Genomic DNA, 18,629 nt, shown 5'->3' with positions numbered 1-18,629 from the left:
TCCAAGCTACCTACTGGCTAATACAGGTTGAAGTTGATAAATGTGTTCAAATTAAGGAGTGAAAGTATGGGAAACAACTGAAAGAGTGGGGGCCTAAGATCGATGGGCTAAGATCGATGGGCCAAGAAAAAGACTGGCAGGGTCAAAGTATCTAAAGGGCAGGGAAAAAACCAGAAAAATAGTGAAGCGCCTCAAACATTAAACCAACATCCAATTGGCGACACAGGCTTGGTCAGTCCTGTCCACAAACGAAATGTCGTCGCGGTGTTATGCCCCTTTGCCTCTCCATTGCGCGGGTGCCCTCTCTTCCTAGTTCTTAACGTCCTTCTTGTACCCAGGAACCCTCTCTCTTCAGTTGGCTCCCAGCCTTTGTCTTCGCTACCCAGTTTTCAACACTAGTAACAGCGCCAAAAGGCGAGTTCTTCTGCTCCAATAGGAACGACAAAACCTCAGCGGGACTGAAAACTTGGTCTGGCACCTTGGAAGCAAAGTTATTGGCAAGTCTCTCAATCGCCTCATCGCCGCATTCATGCTTTGACCCCTTGTGGTCTGCCGTCTGCTTGAAGACCGTGTGAAATAGTTGAGTAGAAATCTTCTTATCGGCAAGCTGGAAATACACTTTCTTGTCTGCGCGGCCAGGCCGAATGAGTGCTTCATCCAGATGTTCGATATGATTGGTCGTCATAACAAGCACCCGACCTTCTTGAGATGACACACCATCAAGAACATTCAGAAGACCGGATAGGGTGACTCCAGAGGTTGACTTGTCCTCTTGGTCTGTATCGGAGTCGTCCCTGCGCCCCATCCCAGCGGCGTCCACGTCCTCTAGAAGAACGATGCAGTGCGGCGGAAGCTCAGAAAATAGCTTCATCAGCTTGCTGTCAGAAATCCCTGACAGTTGAAGCGTATAAATATCTAGTTCAAATTCCCCGGCCAGGGACAGACTGAAGCTGGATTTTCCGGTTCCAGGAGGTCCATATAAAAGGTAGCCTCGTTGGTAGGGGATACCGCGGTCGGCGTACCACTTCTGTGTATCTTCATTCAGGAAGTCCTTCACATCTCTTAAAAGGTCATCTTGTACTTCCTTGTCCATAATGACTGTTGAGACGGGCCGAACTGGTCTCAACCTAGTTTTCTTCCAGTCCCCTTCACGGTGCTCAAAGACAGTGATCTTTTTGTCAATGTTATTAAGGTAATTCCCTCGGCACTCTTCAACGAGCTGTTTGAGAATGTTTGGATAAAGGCCAATGGAGGAGATGTAGATGTCTTCTCGATGGTCTTTGACAGCGCAGTGAAGTATGAGCAGGTGTCCTTTATACCAAAAAGGAAAGGATCCATCCCAAGGCGAAAATGTCAAAGGTTTCTTCTTTTCTTGGCTTTGGATGGTTGTTCGCTGTGGAGATCTCACACGAGCAATTACTGAGTGAGCATTGCGGACAAACGGTTGGTGGGCTATCCAGTCGACTAGCATGTCGTACGCTTCGTCATAATATGAGACATGGATTGTCGAAGCTGTTGGCTGTCAGACTCATCCCATCACAAAGGAAGAATTACGAACTGAAGTGGCTTCTCACTAGCTCCCCAACATAGCGGACTGCATAGCGAGTGAAGAGGACAAGCATTCCTAAGGTACAAAGGAGCCGAGTGTAGCTGTCCAGGTTACCAGCAAGAAGCTGCTGCGCGGAGGCAGAGGCCATACTGAAACCGGGAAAGAGGACATCTATAAGAGACATCTGGGCACCACCCCCGCTGATGGCGTTCATTGTGTATACGAGAATCGAATGGTATTCGTGGCTGTGATGATAATGAGGAGAGAACGGTATTTTGATGTGTTATCCAAGGTTTGAGGACATGGGAATTCGCGGGGCCTTATATGCTTGGTTGGTTGGATGCTGAGTCTAGTCACCGTTCGAGCAAGACGTTGCTTCCCCCACGTATTCGGTGTTCAGCTGCATGGGAGTGTGCTTCATGGTGCATAGCATATGAAGTAATACCACCCTCAATTGGATGGATTCAGGAATCATTCAGTTGGTGGCGTCGCTTTTGGACCTGAATAAACGACATCGAGCCTCGTTCTTAGAAACTGATAGTTTTAGGACTCTGTAAAAGTGGTAGGTAGCCAAGTTATTAGTGGTAAGATAGCTTCGGGACCCTGTAAAAGTAGTAGGTAGCCAAGTTGGTAGTCTACCACTTGAGGGGAATTGCTACAGACACGGCACGTTTTGCTAGTAGCACGGCACATTAGGTAATATTCCCTTTACATAATCAATTTTGACCGAGATCGTTACCATACATTACCACAGCAACTACATTACTTACTACTGTAGCAACTACATTCTATCTACTACTGCTTCATTACTATAAGAACCCGACCATGAATCAATTCTCTCTAGTCAATCTTATTGTGCTTTTCATCTTATTTACATGCTTTTCACACTCTGCAGGAGCGGATTGTATGGCCAATTTCTCCACAATTTGAGCACTTCGAGGGTGCTTTCTTCTTAGTGACCTTTTGGTTTGATGTTTTGATGTTTTGATCTGATATGTTCTCTTGAGCTGATCTGCGAGTTGGTGGTGGTAATAGAGGATCTAGTATTGGCAGATACATAGATGACTCATTACTAAGGCCAATCCTCCAAAATTGATGGATATCGCTTAGTGGGATTGGTTGATGTTTTGTTAATAAACTAGCGATTCGGTGGGCACACGGAAGGCCCATTGTCCTAGTGAATATATTAGTGCAGTTTGATAAAGGTGCTTCGGGGGTAGCTCTCTTAGCTATAGCAGCTTGATTAGAGATCAAAGATATTGAATATCGTGATGTTCTCTTTATAATATTCGAATAGAGAAAGTGGGAGCAGAAATTTAGTCTCTTAATCTTATCTTCTGCAAGATCAGATTCAAGTCGCTGATACTGAGCCTGTAAAGCATTATTAATTCTCTCAAAAACATGAAGCATATCACCTGAAGATCCCCCTATATACTTTTTTAAAAAAGCGTGAGACCCCTCCACTCTTGATGTAGCCCAGTTACCAAGATGAAGATATTGCCCTACCCAAGCCCTAATAAACATCTCTTTATAGGTTAGCCAAGTACTTTGAATATATCTAAGAGCATTAGGGGCAATTTGATTAAACTGCGTTGTGAACTTAGCTAATTGAGCATTATATTCATCAATATTTGATGAATTAATTAGCTCTTTCCATGACTTGATAAAAGCCTCAAATTCCTCATTTGAAGAGAAATATTGCTTTGTCTTTGCCAGCACATTCTTATTAATATGCCAAATGCATAGTAGATGTGGGCTTCTAGGACAGATAGATTTAATTGCACCTAATAAAGCAAGATCTCTGTCAGTGCAAAGAACTGGAGAAAAGGGTAAGGGGTCAAGCCATGAAAAAAAAGTCTGTAAAGTCCACTTATAGCTTTCTTCCTGCTCATTTTGCATAAAGCAGAAAGCAATACTATAGGATGAATTCGATGGCGAGAGACTAATAATATGTAAAAGAGGCATCTTATACCGATTCGTCTTGTAAGTACAGTCTAATAAAAAGACCCTATTATATTGATTAGCATACTTAATTGATTCAGGGTGAGCGAACATAAAAAATTGAACATGACCTTCTATATCTTGTTTAAATGCATATTTCCATTGATTCTGAATTAATATCTGTTGAAGAAGTTCAAGAGGTAAGTGATTCCTAAGCTTTTTCTGTCTTATACTACCTCTTATATTATAAATATCTTTTGGTCTTATTAAGATATCAGGTTGATCCTTTCTTAATAGACTTATAATATGCTGCGGTCGAGATCCAATATCTGATAGATGTTCAATAGTTTGATTTTGATCTTTAGTAAGCTGTGGACGCCTTGCCATAGGATGCCCTATCATATTATTAGTAGCTGCATGATTATGATTAGGATTTCTTACCTGGATTTCCCATTGATTAGTATCAACAAGCTTCTTTGCATAAAGGCGGAATGGGCAGTTCATCCGTCTAGTACTTGTCTTCCGGCGTTTTGCCCCTTCTGGGGCATCAATATGATCATGGTATATACCGCCTCTATCACAACCAAGACAAATATTCCTCTCCTTAGCGGAGTTGATGATAGTGATAGCATAACCATGAGATAGGGCATGCTGTCGTATCGAAGTAAGGAGTTGCTCTCTAGTCTCAAAGACTTGCTCAATTGGTGGCTCCATGATTAGGTGAAATCAAGTATCAATTGGATGAAGTAAGATCAATTGGATGAAGTAAGATCAATTGGATGAAGTAAGATCAATGAGAAGATAGAGTGGTTCTTATAGCAGAAGTAGATAGAATGTAGTTGCTACAGTAGTAAGTAATGTAGTTGCTGTGGTAATGTATGGTAACGATCTCGGTCAAAATTGATTATGTAAAGGGAATATTACCTAATGTGCCGTGCTACTAGCAAAACGTGCCGTGTCTGTAGCAATTCCCCCACTTGAGTCAAAAATTATGTAATGGCTTTGTAACGGGGCATAATTATCTGTACCCCGAGTTGATCCGACTGATGTGGGTCCCTTATGATCCTCTTAACTTGGTACGCGAGGACCAAACGTCGACCTGCTCCCAAGAACATCATCAGAACTGCTATTCAAGCCTGTCAACCCTACGTTTGGGCCATAGCTACCTTAACTTGGGTATTTCTGGGATACTACTACAACAATTATTGGCGCACAAATACGCGATGCATTGCGCTGGCCACCGTTGACTTGCTGCCCAATCTGGGTTGTCATACCCCACTCTCTTCAAATACCAGAACGAAAGGTCGCACCAGGAAGGAAGATCGAAAACATAAAACCATTCCAAAATTGAACAACGTTGATCAGCTTGCTTGATATTCTACAGTTGCACTATGGTAGTTTGATTCACCATCAAATCCTTATTCTTCATTCTTGACTGACACGCTTTTCAGAAGGGTGACGAAGCCCTCGCCGGGCGCGAAGAACGGAATATTGCTAGCCATCGATTTCCTCCGGACCCGGAAAATGACAGAACAATCAAATTTCAAGGACTATACATATCAGTATTCAACGAAGACGCGCAGGATCGAAAAATACTCGAGGAGAATGTCACCGAGTACAAAAATTTCGCAGTTCCGAAGGGCTACACGACGTATGTGAGGGGAGTTGAAATTGTCTGCTGGATAGTTTAGGAGGAAAGTGCATGCTTCACGCCATAGGTGTCATTCAGTCTATACCCATCATTGTGACCAACCCAGATAGTGAATGATACATCCTGTGTTTCGTCCTTCGGGAAAAGTGTTGCCACGCAAGCTGTTGTCCCGTGTCCCTGAGACCTTTCCCACTTCCACAGCGCACTATTTTGAACTGCAGCACGGAATGGTTGCGGTAGTTGCATCACCATCGTATTTGGGGCGTTTGTGAACATGTGCTTCATCTCTGTAAAGAATCAAAATATATCCGGCAACGCAGGCGATATGTCTTACCTCGGTGTTCGTTGTCGGGGTTCCGAGGCGCTGTTTGAACTGCCTGGATAGGCATATCGGGATTAGTGAATTCATCTTGCTGGGATGGATTCTCTAGGTCTAACGGAGTGTCAGTTACAGAAAAGCCTCTTCCAAGGGTCCTCTTACTATGCACGAGCTGCTCAAGACTGTAGCACCCCTGAACTTCCCCGTCCTTCAGTCTGGAAAGTGTTTGACATACTGCGTCCGGCCACTTCTTCCTGTCTCTTGGCTCAATATCCTCTATGAGGCAGTCAAAAGTATCATTTGACATAAAGCATGGTCCCCATGTGGTTGGAGGATAAGCAATAGCCCACGAGACAATTCCATCTGGGCTAAGTTGTTGAATCCTAGAACATCTTTTCTGGACCACACCTCTCCTCCACTTGGTATCTTTGGAATCGAACTCAGATTGCTGTGACCCGCAGTAGATTAACTTGATGTTCCTGCGGAATACCGCTGGATTGTGCAACCGTCCTTTGCTGAGCACTGTGGCAATTATGGATTGCGCTTTGAGTCTGTAAGGCTCACTGTCCTTCCACGCCTGCTCCATCCATGGGCGCTTCCGTAGTCCTGCTTTTGCTTCGATGACAACAATGATGTCTTTGAGGTTTGCAGCGACCGTTTCCAACGTTTGCAGGTCGGTCCCGGACAAAGAGATATCACGCATCGCTAAGTTCAAGGCATCCAGATCTCTAGCAACGGAGTTTAATTGATTGATGATAGCAGCCATGGCTAATTTTGTGATATGGATGTCGACGTTTAGTTTTGAAAGTTGGAAAGTTGGAAGATTGAAAGTATTATGGGCCACAGTTTTAGAGGATGTCTAAGTTTATAGCTGCCTAAGTTTGCTGACGTGCACCGCCAATGCGCCAATGGATGGTGGGATAGAGGTGGGGCTGTGGGCCATTTTTGGGACTTCAGCAGCTGATCATTGTCTATGACTAGGAAGTATCGCTATTTCACGTTTCCCCATCACAATATCGCAACCCGGAAAGATAATGGGGACGTCTCTCATAGGAAGAACGAGCTGCAGATGCACGCCCCCTTGTCGGATTGAGCGAGATCTAGGGAAGTAAAGGGCTCTTTATTTAAATAGCGGCATGGACCGTGTAGATCGAGCTCAATGAAAGTGTCAACATAAAAATGGACTCTGAGGTGATATTCCAACTGACTGCGTCGATAATAGCATCAATTTTCTGCGGAGCAAGTCTTGCCTTCTGGCTCCTGTCGATTGACGCTATGAGCTTGCAAAGGCTTAGCAAGGAACCACTCATCTCTAGTCAAGCTGTGATAGGTGGTTTCGTGTTTCTGGGATCAATCACTTCTGTTTTCCTGGCACTGTTGGCAGCAGATCCAAAATACGGCAAGTTGCTTTCTATGCTGAAATCAGTTTCCTCGCTAATCACATTTCAGATCTGTCTCAGCGGATGCTACAGCTGGAAGTTGATAGTGTGCTTCTTTTGCTCATTTTGAATGAGGTGAGAATGGTGAAAACAGAAGAAGAGCAACACTGACCTCTGTCAGTATCTAAGTGTTTCTACTTTGCAACACTGGTTAGCCCATATCGTATCTGCCTTATTGTTTGTAGGAACAGTTGCCATTCTATTATTTTCTATGGCTTTTTCGGTACGTTTAACTAGCTGCCTTCCTTTTGATATAATTTGTTAATCAATAAATGACAGGAGCATCGCAGAGCTTTGTTTTCTTCATTTATGATCTTCGCTTTTGCTGGGCTCGGGTTCATTCACGCCCAAGTTATTAGAGCCTGGATAATATGCATGAGGCCATGGCATATCGAAACGAATACATTCAAATTATTCTGGCATTATCCGCTCCTCACTGCTGCCAGGCATCAACGAGCCTTGTGGGTGGCGTCCATTGGCTCAATAGGGTTGTTTCTTATTTCGTTAGGCTTGACGATACTTGCCTGCATACATACCAGCCTGCAGCCTCAAATTGCGACGGTACATACCTTCACTAAACCAACATCACAAGTTACTCACATGTTTCATAGTTCCAAATCGCCATAATAGGCCTAAGAAAGGCGGTCGTTTCATTATGCCTTCTTCGAGCTCAACAAACATGAAACTGTTACCTTTCGCACGAACACGCCCAAAAATAAGGACAGAATATAAATCAGCGTTCGAAAGAAGGAGGCTGGGGAATAGCTACAACATTAGGAGCTGTGCAATGCAATGCAAAGAAGTACTTGGAAATTGGAAATGGAGACAGGGGTGGTTTACAACAATACTTGAAATAACATGACCGTGTATCAGCAAATCGACAAAACTTCCTATATGCATTTCTAGCTTAAGACAGCAGTTGTTTCCTAAGCGTCGTGCTCCAGTGCACCTGAATGGAGCCTTTGCTCCTTCCAGGGAACTTCCGACTGAATCGCTTGATCACTTCCGACCAGGTAAGAGCGTCTTCCTTCCTAAGCTTCACCAGAAGGCGATCCTCTTCCGGAATGAAAGGTAGTCCTTTTCTCGAGGAGCCAGGATGCTGTATATCGACCACGTTGGCACCTGCGAATGGTTGCGCAGGCGGTGGAGTCGAGGTTTCTTCCTCTCCCGAGATAGAACCTAATGCCGATGCGCCATCCGCGCTGGATGAAGCATGGAGGCATTGGGACAAAGCACCCTGAAACAGCCAGGACAAGAACTGCAGTTGCTCTTCGACCGGTAGAGAAGAGAATTGATCCCGAAGAATTGAAAACGACATTTTAACGGGGCCGTTTGCTCGAGTGCTCCGGCCAGTCCTATTCACGTGGCGATTGTCCACGACGACAGAAACCTTGTTTATTTTGGACCACTGCCGCCTTGGTTTCATTTTTGGTCGCATGCTGCGGCCACGAACAGTTTTATCCGACGAACGAGAAGGGACCACAACGTCAGTGTCTTTTCTTGCTGGGGTCTGCTCAATATCTCGGAAATGGTAATCACCCAGGATTGCCGGATCAATTGTTGCGTCGCAACACTCGCTCGTCAGAACAGAACTTCTAGTAATGCCAGTATGAGAGTGCTGACTGGTAGTGCAAGCGAATCCCGGATCGCCTGACTCAAAGTCGAGTGGGTGCTGAGACTCTGCGCCTAGATTATCATAGATCATCGGACGGTCTTCGTCTCCAGAGCTTGGTAAATCCTGCAGTTGGCGAATATCCTCGAAGTCGAACGCCTGAACTCCGGGGTTAACACATAATGTCTGATCCTGCATAGCGGGTTGGTGCTGAGTGTTTATCTCCTGTGGTAGGCTGTCATTCAAGCAAGCCTCCACTGGTGGTCGGGGAGGAAGGGGGTGTCGCTCAGGTTTATGAAAATGAAAATTTGGGTTCGTCGAGGCCGAGTTGCTAGAATTGGAGGGAGGCGAGGTAGCAGTGATCGAGACAGGACTTGGATAACGACAAATATCGAGAGAATTCCGCAGAGGCTGCGCTTTGTCCTGGAAAGGATTCCACGGCCGGAAAGATTCCAAGCGAAAACTATCGCTCGACATATTGTGAAAAAGGCTGCTGAGCAAGTACACGATATAATGGAATCGGGACCACTCGTAGAAATAGAGAAAACGGGATCGGGATTTTGGGTATGTGGTAGTGGGTAGGGCACGGTGAGAATGGAAAGGTGGGAGAATTTGGGAAGGTGGGATTACAGATTTGCCACTTGGGAGGAATCGTCGTCTCTTTTATAGACCACGAGGCGTAATCCGCCTACTTCATAGCGCAGAAGACGCCGACCATCTCCTGCAACCCATGCCGATGCGTCCAAAGTTGTGAGACGACACAAGTTTCTTTTTCAGCTTTAGGGCACCTGCAACAACCCCTGCCAATCTCGCTGATGGCTCCCGACCAATGACCTATGCCCACGGCTGTCGCTAGCAAAGCCTCTATTCGCCAGACTGTGCTATCGTGAGGTCTTATCATAGCCCGGCCAGGCATTGACCTCACGACGCTGCATTTGGCCGGGGTCAGGCGAATGTGCGGTATTTTTGCTATTGGCTCGCATGACCGTGGCATGCTGCCGAGATGGATCAATTGGGTGCGAATACACCGGAGAGGCCGACGATGACGACAGATTGGGGGTCGAGGCGTTTACGGCCGAGAGTAGATCTGCGACGCCAAGGGCTGTGCAATGTAACCTCAGGTGGGGACCGCGATGGGGCGGATGAAGCAGAGCATGCAGCATCAAGGAGGGCAATTGGGGAGACTTCGCAACAAGGGATGCCAGCGGAATAACAGACCACTGAACGGGAAGGTCTCACCAGCAGAAAGCGATCTAGATAGCTTCGTAGACTTCTTTGGAAAATGAAGTATTGACACAAAATAATGCGATGCGATGGATGGCTAGATCACCGCAGTGTTTCTGTTCCTGAGCGACTGGATAGCATTGCAGCCCACGCTGGTCCGAACGACCACGGCGTCGGATCGAGCGGCATCTCCGGTAAAATGAAAGGGGCAGTGCGTCGGGCTGAAAGCCAAATGCGCAGGAGACGGTAAGGGCGAGAAAGAAAAAAAGAAAGGGGGGGCAGAAGGGAAAAAAGAGAAGAGAAAGTGCGTCGACAAGAGATGGAGAGGGCGAGCAGTCTTTTATAGATAGACGGCAAGTAGGCAGAGGCAGTAAAGCGGCCAGGGACGGCACTAAACCTAAACGGGGCTAGAGGAGATGGCGCCATACCGGAAGGGGCAAGGGGATAGTGGAGACAGGCAGGCGGTCGGGGGCGGCAGAGGGGCGGTGCAATGGGAGCCGGTTCCAGCGCCCCGCTCACCGTGTCAACTAATACTCCGACGTACGAAAAGGCTCTAACTATTTCTTAAGCTATTCTATAAATAATATTAGATAGACGAGCTTATAATCACTCGCGAGGAATAGCGCTAAATTAAATATCTTCTCTAGATTACCTATCCCTTCTACCAATTTACCACTATACTTTCGTAGATAAAGGATATCACTATCCACTTAATATTTAGTATATATAATAAGCTGTTTACTTATCTTAAGCAATCGAAAGTACAGCTCTAACGGAAGAAAGTTCTATAGAAAAAGGTAATACTTAATACCCTTAGGGCTACTAAAACTAAACTATTACAGTACTATAGTATAACTAATAATATATATAGTAATCTTTATATAATTAGTACTATTATATCCCTATAGAATAAGCTCTAATTCTTTATAAATAAAGATTAGAAGGATCCGGAGGTTAATTAGCGAGGTCGGTATCGGAAGAGTCTTAAAGATCGCCTTAAACTATATAAGCACCGTCTTATATATAGAGAGGAGCCTAGAGCGGTATCTTTAAACTTAGGACTATCTGAACTTAAGAAGATATATAGGTAGGCACTACCTCTATCGGAAGTATCATTAGTTAATAACGAACTAAGCCAGTATCTTAATAATCGTAAGTACTTTAGACCCCCTTATTATATTATAACTAACCCTAAATATAGCCACTATTACGACTGCGCCTCGTATTTTTTAGAGAGAGAATAAGCGTATATTCCCCGCGCTTACTGCCTTAGCGCGGGATATACTTACTATTCTAGCTACTAGAGCTAGAGTTAAGCGACTTTTTAACTCTACGCGCGATATATATCACTACCGTCGGGGTTCTCTAAAACCATCGACTATTTAAGAGCTTATAATATATATATTTATATTAAAGTTTAAGATAGAGGATAAGGAGCGTCTACTATTAAATAAGTATCTCTTATTCTAAGAAATATAAGCGGAAGGCGAAGAACGCGAAAACGGTATAAACGATCTAGAACCGATTAGTAATAATAAGGAGGATAATATTGTAGTAGTAAAGATACTATAGCTAAGTGCGGTTATATTAAGAAAACGGCGGAGAAGTGTCGTATCTGTTAACGAGGACGATAGAAATAGCGAGGATAAGGGTATTAAAGAAGATAATATTAAGAACGATATAGATCTTCTAGTTTACCGTATAACTAGAAGGGCGCGAGTGCGCTCAGTACGTCTAAATAGTTATAATATAACGATAAGATAGTTATTTTATAATTGGAATGCCCTTATTTTCTCTAAATTCAACTATAAAGAAAATAGAAATCAGAAGCTATAAGATAGAAAGTGAAAAACATAAGAATAATCAAAAATATAGACTAAGTCTTTATAATTAATACAACTACTAAGAATTAGGTATTTGTCCTATTTATAGACCCGAAACAAGTCTGCGGGTGACCCGTACTAATTCCCTAGCCCTCCGAGTTCTACCCGCGAGTCCTAAGTAAGGACTCGAAACCCGCAAAATGCGGGTTGAGGGTCGGGTCGGTTCCGAGTCCATGCGGGTGAGGACGAGGTCTAGATTTAACTTCGGTTTCTAGAGAATAGTAGTAGGCGTTAGTACTACTATCTTACTTAATATATCGTCGAAGAGCGTCTTCTTATCTAGCTAGATTATTCGATACCGACGATAGTCTAGTAAGACGTTATAATCTATAAATTATTTCCTTCTAAGAATTATATCGTATTTTCCGAGATCCGCGATTAGTATCGGAACTTACTACTATACTCTACTATCTACGTATATCGTAAGAAAAGTAATATACGTAATCGGCTTACTAAGCTTTCCGTTAAATCCTCGAATAGGATACTCTTATCCTATACTTTCTATTTTTAATCCAAATCGTTTACCGAGGAGTATACTTAATCCTCAATTTAAGAATACGTATCTATCTACTCTAGTATTACTAAGCGCTAAAATAGAGAAAGAGCGTCTATTATATATTAGTCTAGTATTAAAAACTAAACTATCTCTAGGACCGCCTATTAACTTATATAAATCTAGCGAGTATAGTAATATCTTCTATCTACCTAGGTAGGAGACTTAACCTAAGTATCGGCTTTTCCTTAGTTATTATCTTTATTATCGTTAAGTTTAATAATACGGGGAGAAGGGTAAGCTATAGTAGACTACGGCACGATCCACAATATCCGCGGATATCCATAATCCATATCCGCAAACTGCGGATATAGATATTTTTTGATATCCAAGATCCGCAGCCTTGCGGATTTGGATATAGACCTTATGTCTATTGGATATTTGCGGATATCTAATAGATATCAAACAATACAAATATACCTAGACTCGTGACCTCGAGGGGTGTGCATTAATTTTATATTTTCCTCTGTATTTTTTGTGTAATAGTATGTTATGTTAAATAATCAAAATCTAGATCTTTTGGGGGTTGTATGAATTTAAATCTTCTTATTTATTTATATATACTATTTATAGATCTAACTGTAAAGGGCTACGGTCGAATTGAGTTAATTAAACGGCGCCTATATACTGTTTAGCTAAAGTTTAGGAGTTTTACTATATAGGAACTCTACGATAGTATTATATATTCTTAAAGTTGTAGGGTAGTAAGCGCCGGTAGTTCCTAGGCCCTAGCGCCTATTCTCTGACCTCGGTCAGAAGTCCTCTTATAGCAGGGGTCTCTCCCTCTTTTATAACCGTATTCAGAAACTTAGGCTAGGGGGAGACTGGTAGCGTATACGGGTAAAGCCCGAGCTCTAATACTAGTACTATCCTATTATACTAACTGGAAGCTATCTGGTAGCCTTGACTGTTTTCGAATCCGCCCTGAACGGCCTAGTATACTCCTATCTACCGGTATCTCTGGAAGCTTATTATCCTCTTCAATAGCGTCGTATAGTCGTTTTTGAGGTTGTTTTCCTTTTACCCGTCTACGTCGCTCGGTACTATTATCATCCGAATCATTACTACCGCTCTCAGTATACTAGGTAGCCTCAAGTCCAGTCTCTTAATCCTCCTCCTCGTTATTACTGATAGGCTCTAAGACCTCAAGCTGTAGTAATAATCTCCGGGTTTAATCTAGTAAAGCAGCTTTACCTTAGGATAGATACTCTTTAATAATCCCTAGCTCCTTATATCGAAGATTAAAGTTAGTAGTAAACTGATATAGTATTAAGCTACGGATTATACTCGGCTTTAATTAACTACGACGGTAATAATAGATATCATAAGTACAATTAAATAGTCGTTTAATACCAGTACTACTAGCAGAGATAGATAGAATATCCCTTACTATCCTTATTAGGGTCGGGAAGCTCTGCTTATATTCCTTCTAGAAAAGTCGAGGTTTTTATCGCTCAGTTCTACGAGTAAGATATCGTACAATCTCGTTATCATCTAGTTTTATAAGCTCTTCTAATAGCTAGTTTTGCGATATATAAGTAGTATTAAGATTACAGTTATCATTCTTATTAATAGCTACTCTAGAAGTCTCTAGTACCGCTAGGTTATTAGTATTATAGGTAAGTATCTTCCTATATCGATTAAACTCTCGGTTTAGGACCTTTTAATAACGATTTATATAATTAATATCGCCCTACCAATCAGTCGAGGAAAAGTACCGGACCTTCTTTAATAGAGAGAAGATTGTTACTAAAGCGTAGATATTACTATAAGACTCGTATTCGGTAGCAGTATAGTACTTAGAGAGCTTTTTCTTTACTATTTAGAGTGCCTGTAATATCCGTTTCTTCTAGATTATACCTTTATTCTTAAGCTTCGCCTTAGCTATATCGAGATAGGAGAAAAGCTTATTATAGATACTATAAATATTATATACGGTAATATCCTTAGTCTTTAATAGTATTATTATAAAATTAAAGAAGGGCTTTGTCAGAAGAAGAAGATATTCGACTTAACGCCACTCTTCTTAATCGAGCTTAAAATAAAGATATTGATAATCAGTATAATACTGATTATAGAATAGCTAGAGCTTCTTAGCCCGGTTAAGTATTAGAAATATTAAGTTCTATTGTATCCGAATATCTTAGATTAGAATCAATATAGGCTCCGGCTATAGGGCCATAAATACCTCCCGACGTTATAGGCTTATATTAATAAAGACTACTAGTCCTTAGATCTTCTATACTTTTATTAGTCTAGCTATTATAAGGATCTAGGGGTAGAAGATATACCTTTTTTAATATATCTATAATCTAGATACCGCTAGAGATATTACGCTTATTCTAGAAGGAGTGGGTTTTTTCGTTAGACTACTCTAACTCGATCTCCTTATTACTTAGTACTACCTTAAGCTTCCTAAGAAGCTTATTGAGACTCAGTTGGATTATATACGCGATATATAGGACGCGGAAGATCGAGATATCTAATAAATGCTGAGACTGAAGGTTCTCCTAGATACTCTATATCAAAGTATTATTATTAGTTGCGTTGTCTGTAGTCACTGATAGGATACGATCCGAGATACTATATTCTGTTAGGATCTAGGTCACAGTTTTACTAAGATTTTTACTAGTATAGGAGCTATAGAGAGGCTTAAAGCCTAGAAGAACCTTATAGTAATCCTAGTTATAATCGATAAAGTAACTAGTAATAGCTATAAAGGCCTACTGGAAAGGAGAAGTCTAGCAATCTAAGGCTATCGATAGCCGGTACCTCTCTAGAAGTCTCTATAGAATCCCCTTCTAGTTATTCTAGACTATAATATCGAGATAACGTCGAATAGTTCGTACTGATAGAATCGTAAGTTTAGTAGATAATTACTAAGTAACCTCTAATATACGGTAGAATTGGGGGTATTCAATCACTCGAAAGGGTAGATATATAGTTGAAATGAATCTTAGAATAGTATCGGAGAGACGGTCTTAGGTGAATAATATACTAGTAGTACCTAGCTAGATTGTAGTACTTAATATTAGCTACTAAATTATAAAGAACTTGCCCACTATAGTAATACTAGTTAAGTAACCCGGTTAACATACTATTCTTTTAATAAGCTGGTCGATTCTCGGGCCACTTTTCTTTAAATATACTCCGGTTTTAAGGTACACTGTTATAGGCGAAGAACTAGTACGCCGGAATCTTAGATAGCCAATTATACAGAGGTATACCTTATATATAACCTTCGGCTTTCTATTTTTATCATTCGTAACCTAGTAGAAGCTGTCCCAGATATCCGATTTACTTTTTGATTCCTATCGAATTATATTCTTTATATCAGACTAAGATCTATACTCAGTTATAAGCCACTAACTAACGAATTTATTCCGTAAGTCCTCTATATTATTATATATAGAATCAGATAGATATAAAACCCAGTACTTTTGAAGGGGAGGTCCGACGCGAGTAAGGGATAAGGGCGTAAAGGTTAAACGAGTTAAACGAGTCGGCGATATCGATAGGACCGGTGTTTAGATACCCAAAAAATCAGAGAAGTTGTTAGGATAAATCCGATTAGAAGCTAAATCTATATCCGAATTAGTAAATAAGAACTGTGATTGAGACATTAAGAAGTTAACAGTTATAATATATAATATAGTAGGGTACTTAAAAGAATAGAGAGGCTTATATCTGAACTAGTAGAGGTTTTTAGGGGTAAAGTAAACGTACTAGGATATTCTAACTTAGACTTACTTTTAATATAGTTTACCTAGATAATTGGCTGTATTATATATTAGTACGGATAATTAGAGGATATCCTACGGATCTTAAGGATATCTTAAGGATATTGCGGATATCTTACGGATATTTTGTGGATATATTGTGGATATGTTATAGATATTTTATAGATATCTACAAGATATCCGTAAGATATCGAAACTCGTTAAGTCCGTATTTCGAGAACTTCTATCTCGGATTTCTCAAGTTCTAGTAGTCGGAATAAATTAAAAAAATAATCAGTAGATAGATAGGACTTTTAGCTTTTATTTAAGCCTAAAACTAAAAGAATTTATCTAATAATAACAGTTTTGATTTTCTATATTCTGTTTCCTACGAAGTTTATTATAGTTAATAGTAGGTAAATATATATTTCTACGTATAACTTACCACAAAATCGTCAATCTACGGCCACCTTTACAATATAACGTCGGACTAAGAAAACTATAAGACCACCTACAAATACTGTATAAGGAGACCTTCGATATATGTCTATTTCCTAAAATTTTAAAGTGCCGACCGTCGATTTAAGGGGTTGGTTCTGTCAGGACTAAATATACGTTTATTTCAGTAGTAAGGAAATATTGGTAAGCTGTATTAAGATTATGTGATAGGCTATAAGGGAGAAAGTAAGCGAGAGTTATGCTAGTGCGGATATAAGGATCGATCTGATATCCATTGGAGCGGATATGCCGCAGTCTAATCCTCTATACCTTAAGTACTCTATAGTAGGCCGAGTAATAACTAGCGCGAAGATAGATTATAAGATAGTAAGACCTTCTATTTACAGCTCCCCGATTAGTTAAGCAAGCTTTATAATAGTAGGGGTCCTATAGGTATCCTATAGGAGTCCCGCGGGAGTCCCGTAGGAGTCCTATAGGAGTCCTATTAAGTCAGGGATATAGTCAGTTTTGAGGGTCAACCCGATCCCCTAGTATTTTGATAGAATTTCTTATATAAAGGCTTCCAAAGCTTAATTTTCTGACCCTAGTCAAAAAACTAATAGTCGTATCAAATTATTATATCTTCTACTACTATTTTTCTAACCTCGGTCAGAAAATTGATAGTCGTATTAAGTTATTGTATAAAGGCTTCTAAAGCTCATTTTTCTGACCTCGGTTAGAAAATTAGTAGTAGTATTAAATCATTATACTTCTAAACCTACTATATACTAATACTACTACTATATATATATAATTAAATTACTTAAAAATATAAAGAAAAAATATATAAATAATATAGGTCACGAGGTTAAGGAATTCTACTTAATTACTAAAAAGGCCTTAAGGCCTATAGGTAGTGCCTACCCGCCCGTCTATAAGCGATATCGTAGTCCAGATATTGATTTCTATACTAATAATATAATATTAAGAGTAGTTTTGAAATAAAAGGATAAAATAAAGACCTATCTATAGTATCTAATACTATAAAAAAAAAGGATTTATTATATTTTAGTATAATTTTTAATATATATAGAGCTTAGTTAAAACTGGAGAGTATAGTATATATATAAATATATATATCTCTACTGACTGACTATAATACTAAGTTAATAACTTCTTCTTAATCTCCTATACCTAATTTTATATATTTGAGCTTACTTTTACTTAAATATAATATTTAAATATATAGCTGAGATATTTATCTTCTATTTTTAATAGTATACTATATAAAAAAGTAGACCTCGTCCTCACCCGCACCGAGTCCCTCAAACTAGAATTGAAAACCGACCCGCATACGGGTCGGTTCTCTCAGAGGGAATTGGGAGCCGACCCTCAACCCGCATTGCTCTGCCAAGACTTACCCTTACCGACCCGCGTTACCCGCAAATATATAATTATTTCCTAATTGAGCTGCACAAAATGGATGATTTATTTGATAAATTACTGTTATTTACTATTATTTTGTTTACCCTTCTCTTTACTTACAATAACTCTTCCTAACTATATGTAAATTTAGGAAATCATTATATATATCTTATTTATAGTATACCTTATACTAGTTTTAAGGAATAAAAATACTAGAATCTAGGTTTGGGTTGTAGTAGAAGGATATTTTAGTAGTCTATATATATTATAAGAGAAATATATATTTTACCTATAAGTATAGAGTCTATACTTTAGCTAAATTCTACTATTTTATCTTTCTACCTTTAATTATAAATCTCCTACTAAATTTTGTCTTACTCTAATATTAATTATAAGATCTTTTATTTAGGTTTATTAGAAACCCTTAGATTGTATAAAATATAGCTCTAAATAGTAATCAAAGATTATAACCCGGTTTAAACTAGAGTTTAAAACTACTAAGACTTTATTGCGGGTTATAAGGGTAACCCTTATATTTTGCGGGTAACTCGGCGGGTAACCCTTATATTTTACGGGTGATTCGGCGGGTAACCCTTATAACCTATAAATATATAGCCAATTAGCGATAAAATTGAACTAAAGTGGGTCTATAGATATAATATATCTATCTATAGTGATTAGGATACTAAAATCTATAGTAAGTCCTAAGTCCTATTATATATTTGTTTAAGGCCTAAGGTCGCAAAAAAAGAGTATATCCTCAATTCCTTTATCTTTTACTTAATTATATTAGAAGGATATATAATTATTATATCTTAGCGTTCGCTTTTCTCTGATTTACAGTTATCTCTCTATAATAATGATAGTCAGCTTAAT

General features: G+C 40.2%; 3 protein-coding genes across 3 annotated transcripts; all 3 read right to left on the bottom strand.

Moving 5' to 3' along the window:
* Positions 1-316: 316 nt before the first annotated feature.
* N7487_001650 (uncharacterized protein) lies at positions 317-1,763 on the bottom strand (the record flags this gene model as incomplete). Its single annotated transcript, XM_056869398.1, has 2 exons — positions 317-1,512; positions 1,559-1,763. The coding sequence occupies 2 exons, from the start codon at positions 1,761-1,763 to the stop codon at positions 317-319; spliced, it is 1,401 nt and encodes a 466-aa protein (XP_056734182.1).
* Positions 1,764-5,177: 3,414 nt separating this feature from the next.
* Positions 5,178-6,226, bottom strand: N7487_001649 (uncharacterized protein; the record flags this gene model as incomplete). The annotated part of the gene is made up of 3 exons (XM_056869397.1): positions 5,178-5,356; positions 5,476-5,574; positions 5,623-6,226. The coding sequence occupies 3 exons, from the start codon at positions 6,224-6,226 to the stop codon at positions 5,178-5,180; spliced, it is 882 nt and encodes a 293-aa protein (XP_056734181.1).
* Positions 6,227-7,806: 1,580 nt separating this feature from the next.
* On the bottom strand, positions 7,807-8,988 carry N7487_001648 (SANT/Myb-like DNA-binding domain-containing protein; the record flags this gene model as incomplete). Its single annotated transcript, XM_056869396.1, has 1 exon — positions 7,807-8,988. The coding sequence occupies one exon, from the start codon at positions 8,986-8,988 to the stop codon at positions 7,807-7,809; it is 1,182 nt and encodes a 393-aa protein (XP_056734180.1).
* Between the last annotated feature and the right edge of the window lie 9,641 nt (positions 8,989-18,629).

The sequence above is a fragment of the Penicillium crustosum genome, assembly GCF_028827405.1.
Source record: "Penicillium crustosum strain IBT 35664 chromosome Unknown utg000001l_segment0_segment0, whole genome shotgun sequence".
Lineage (NCBI taxonomy): Eukaryota > Fungi > Ascomycota > Eurotiomycetes > Eurotiales > Aspergillaceae > Penicillium > Penicillium crustosum.
Note: the sequence above shows the minus strand (reverse complement) of the source record. Positions and strands in the feature narration are given on the sequence as shown.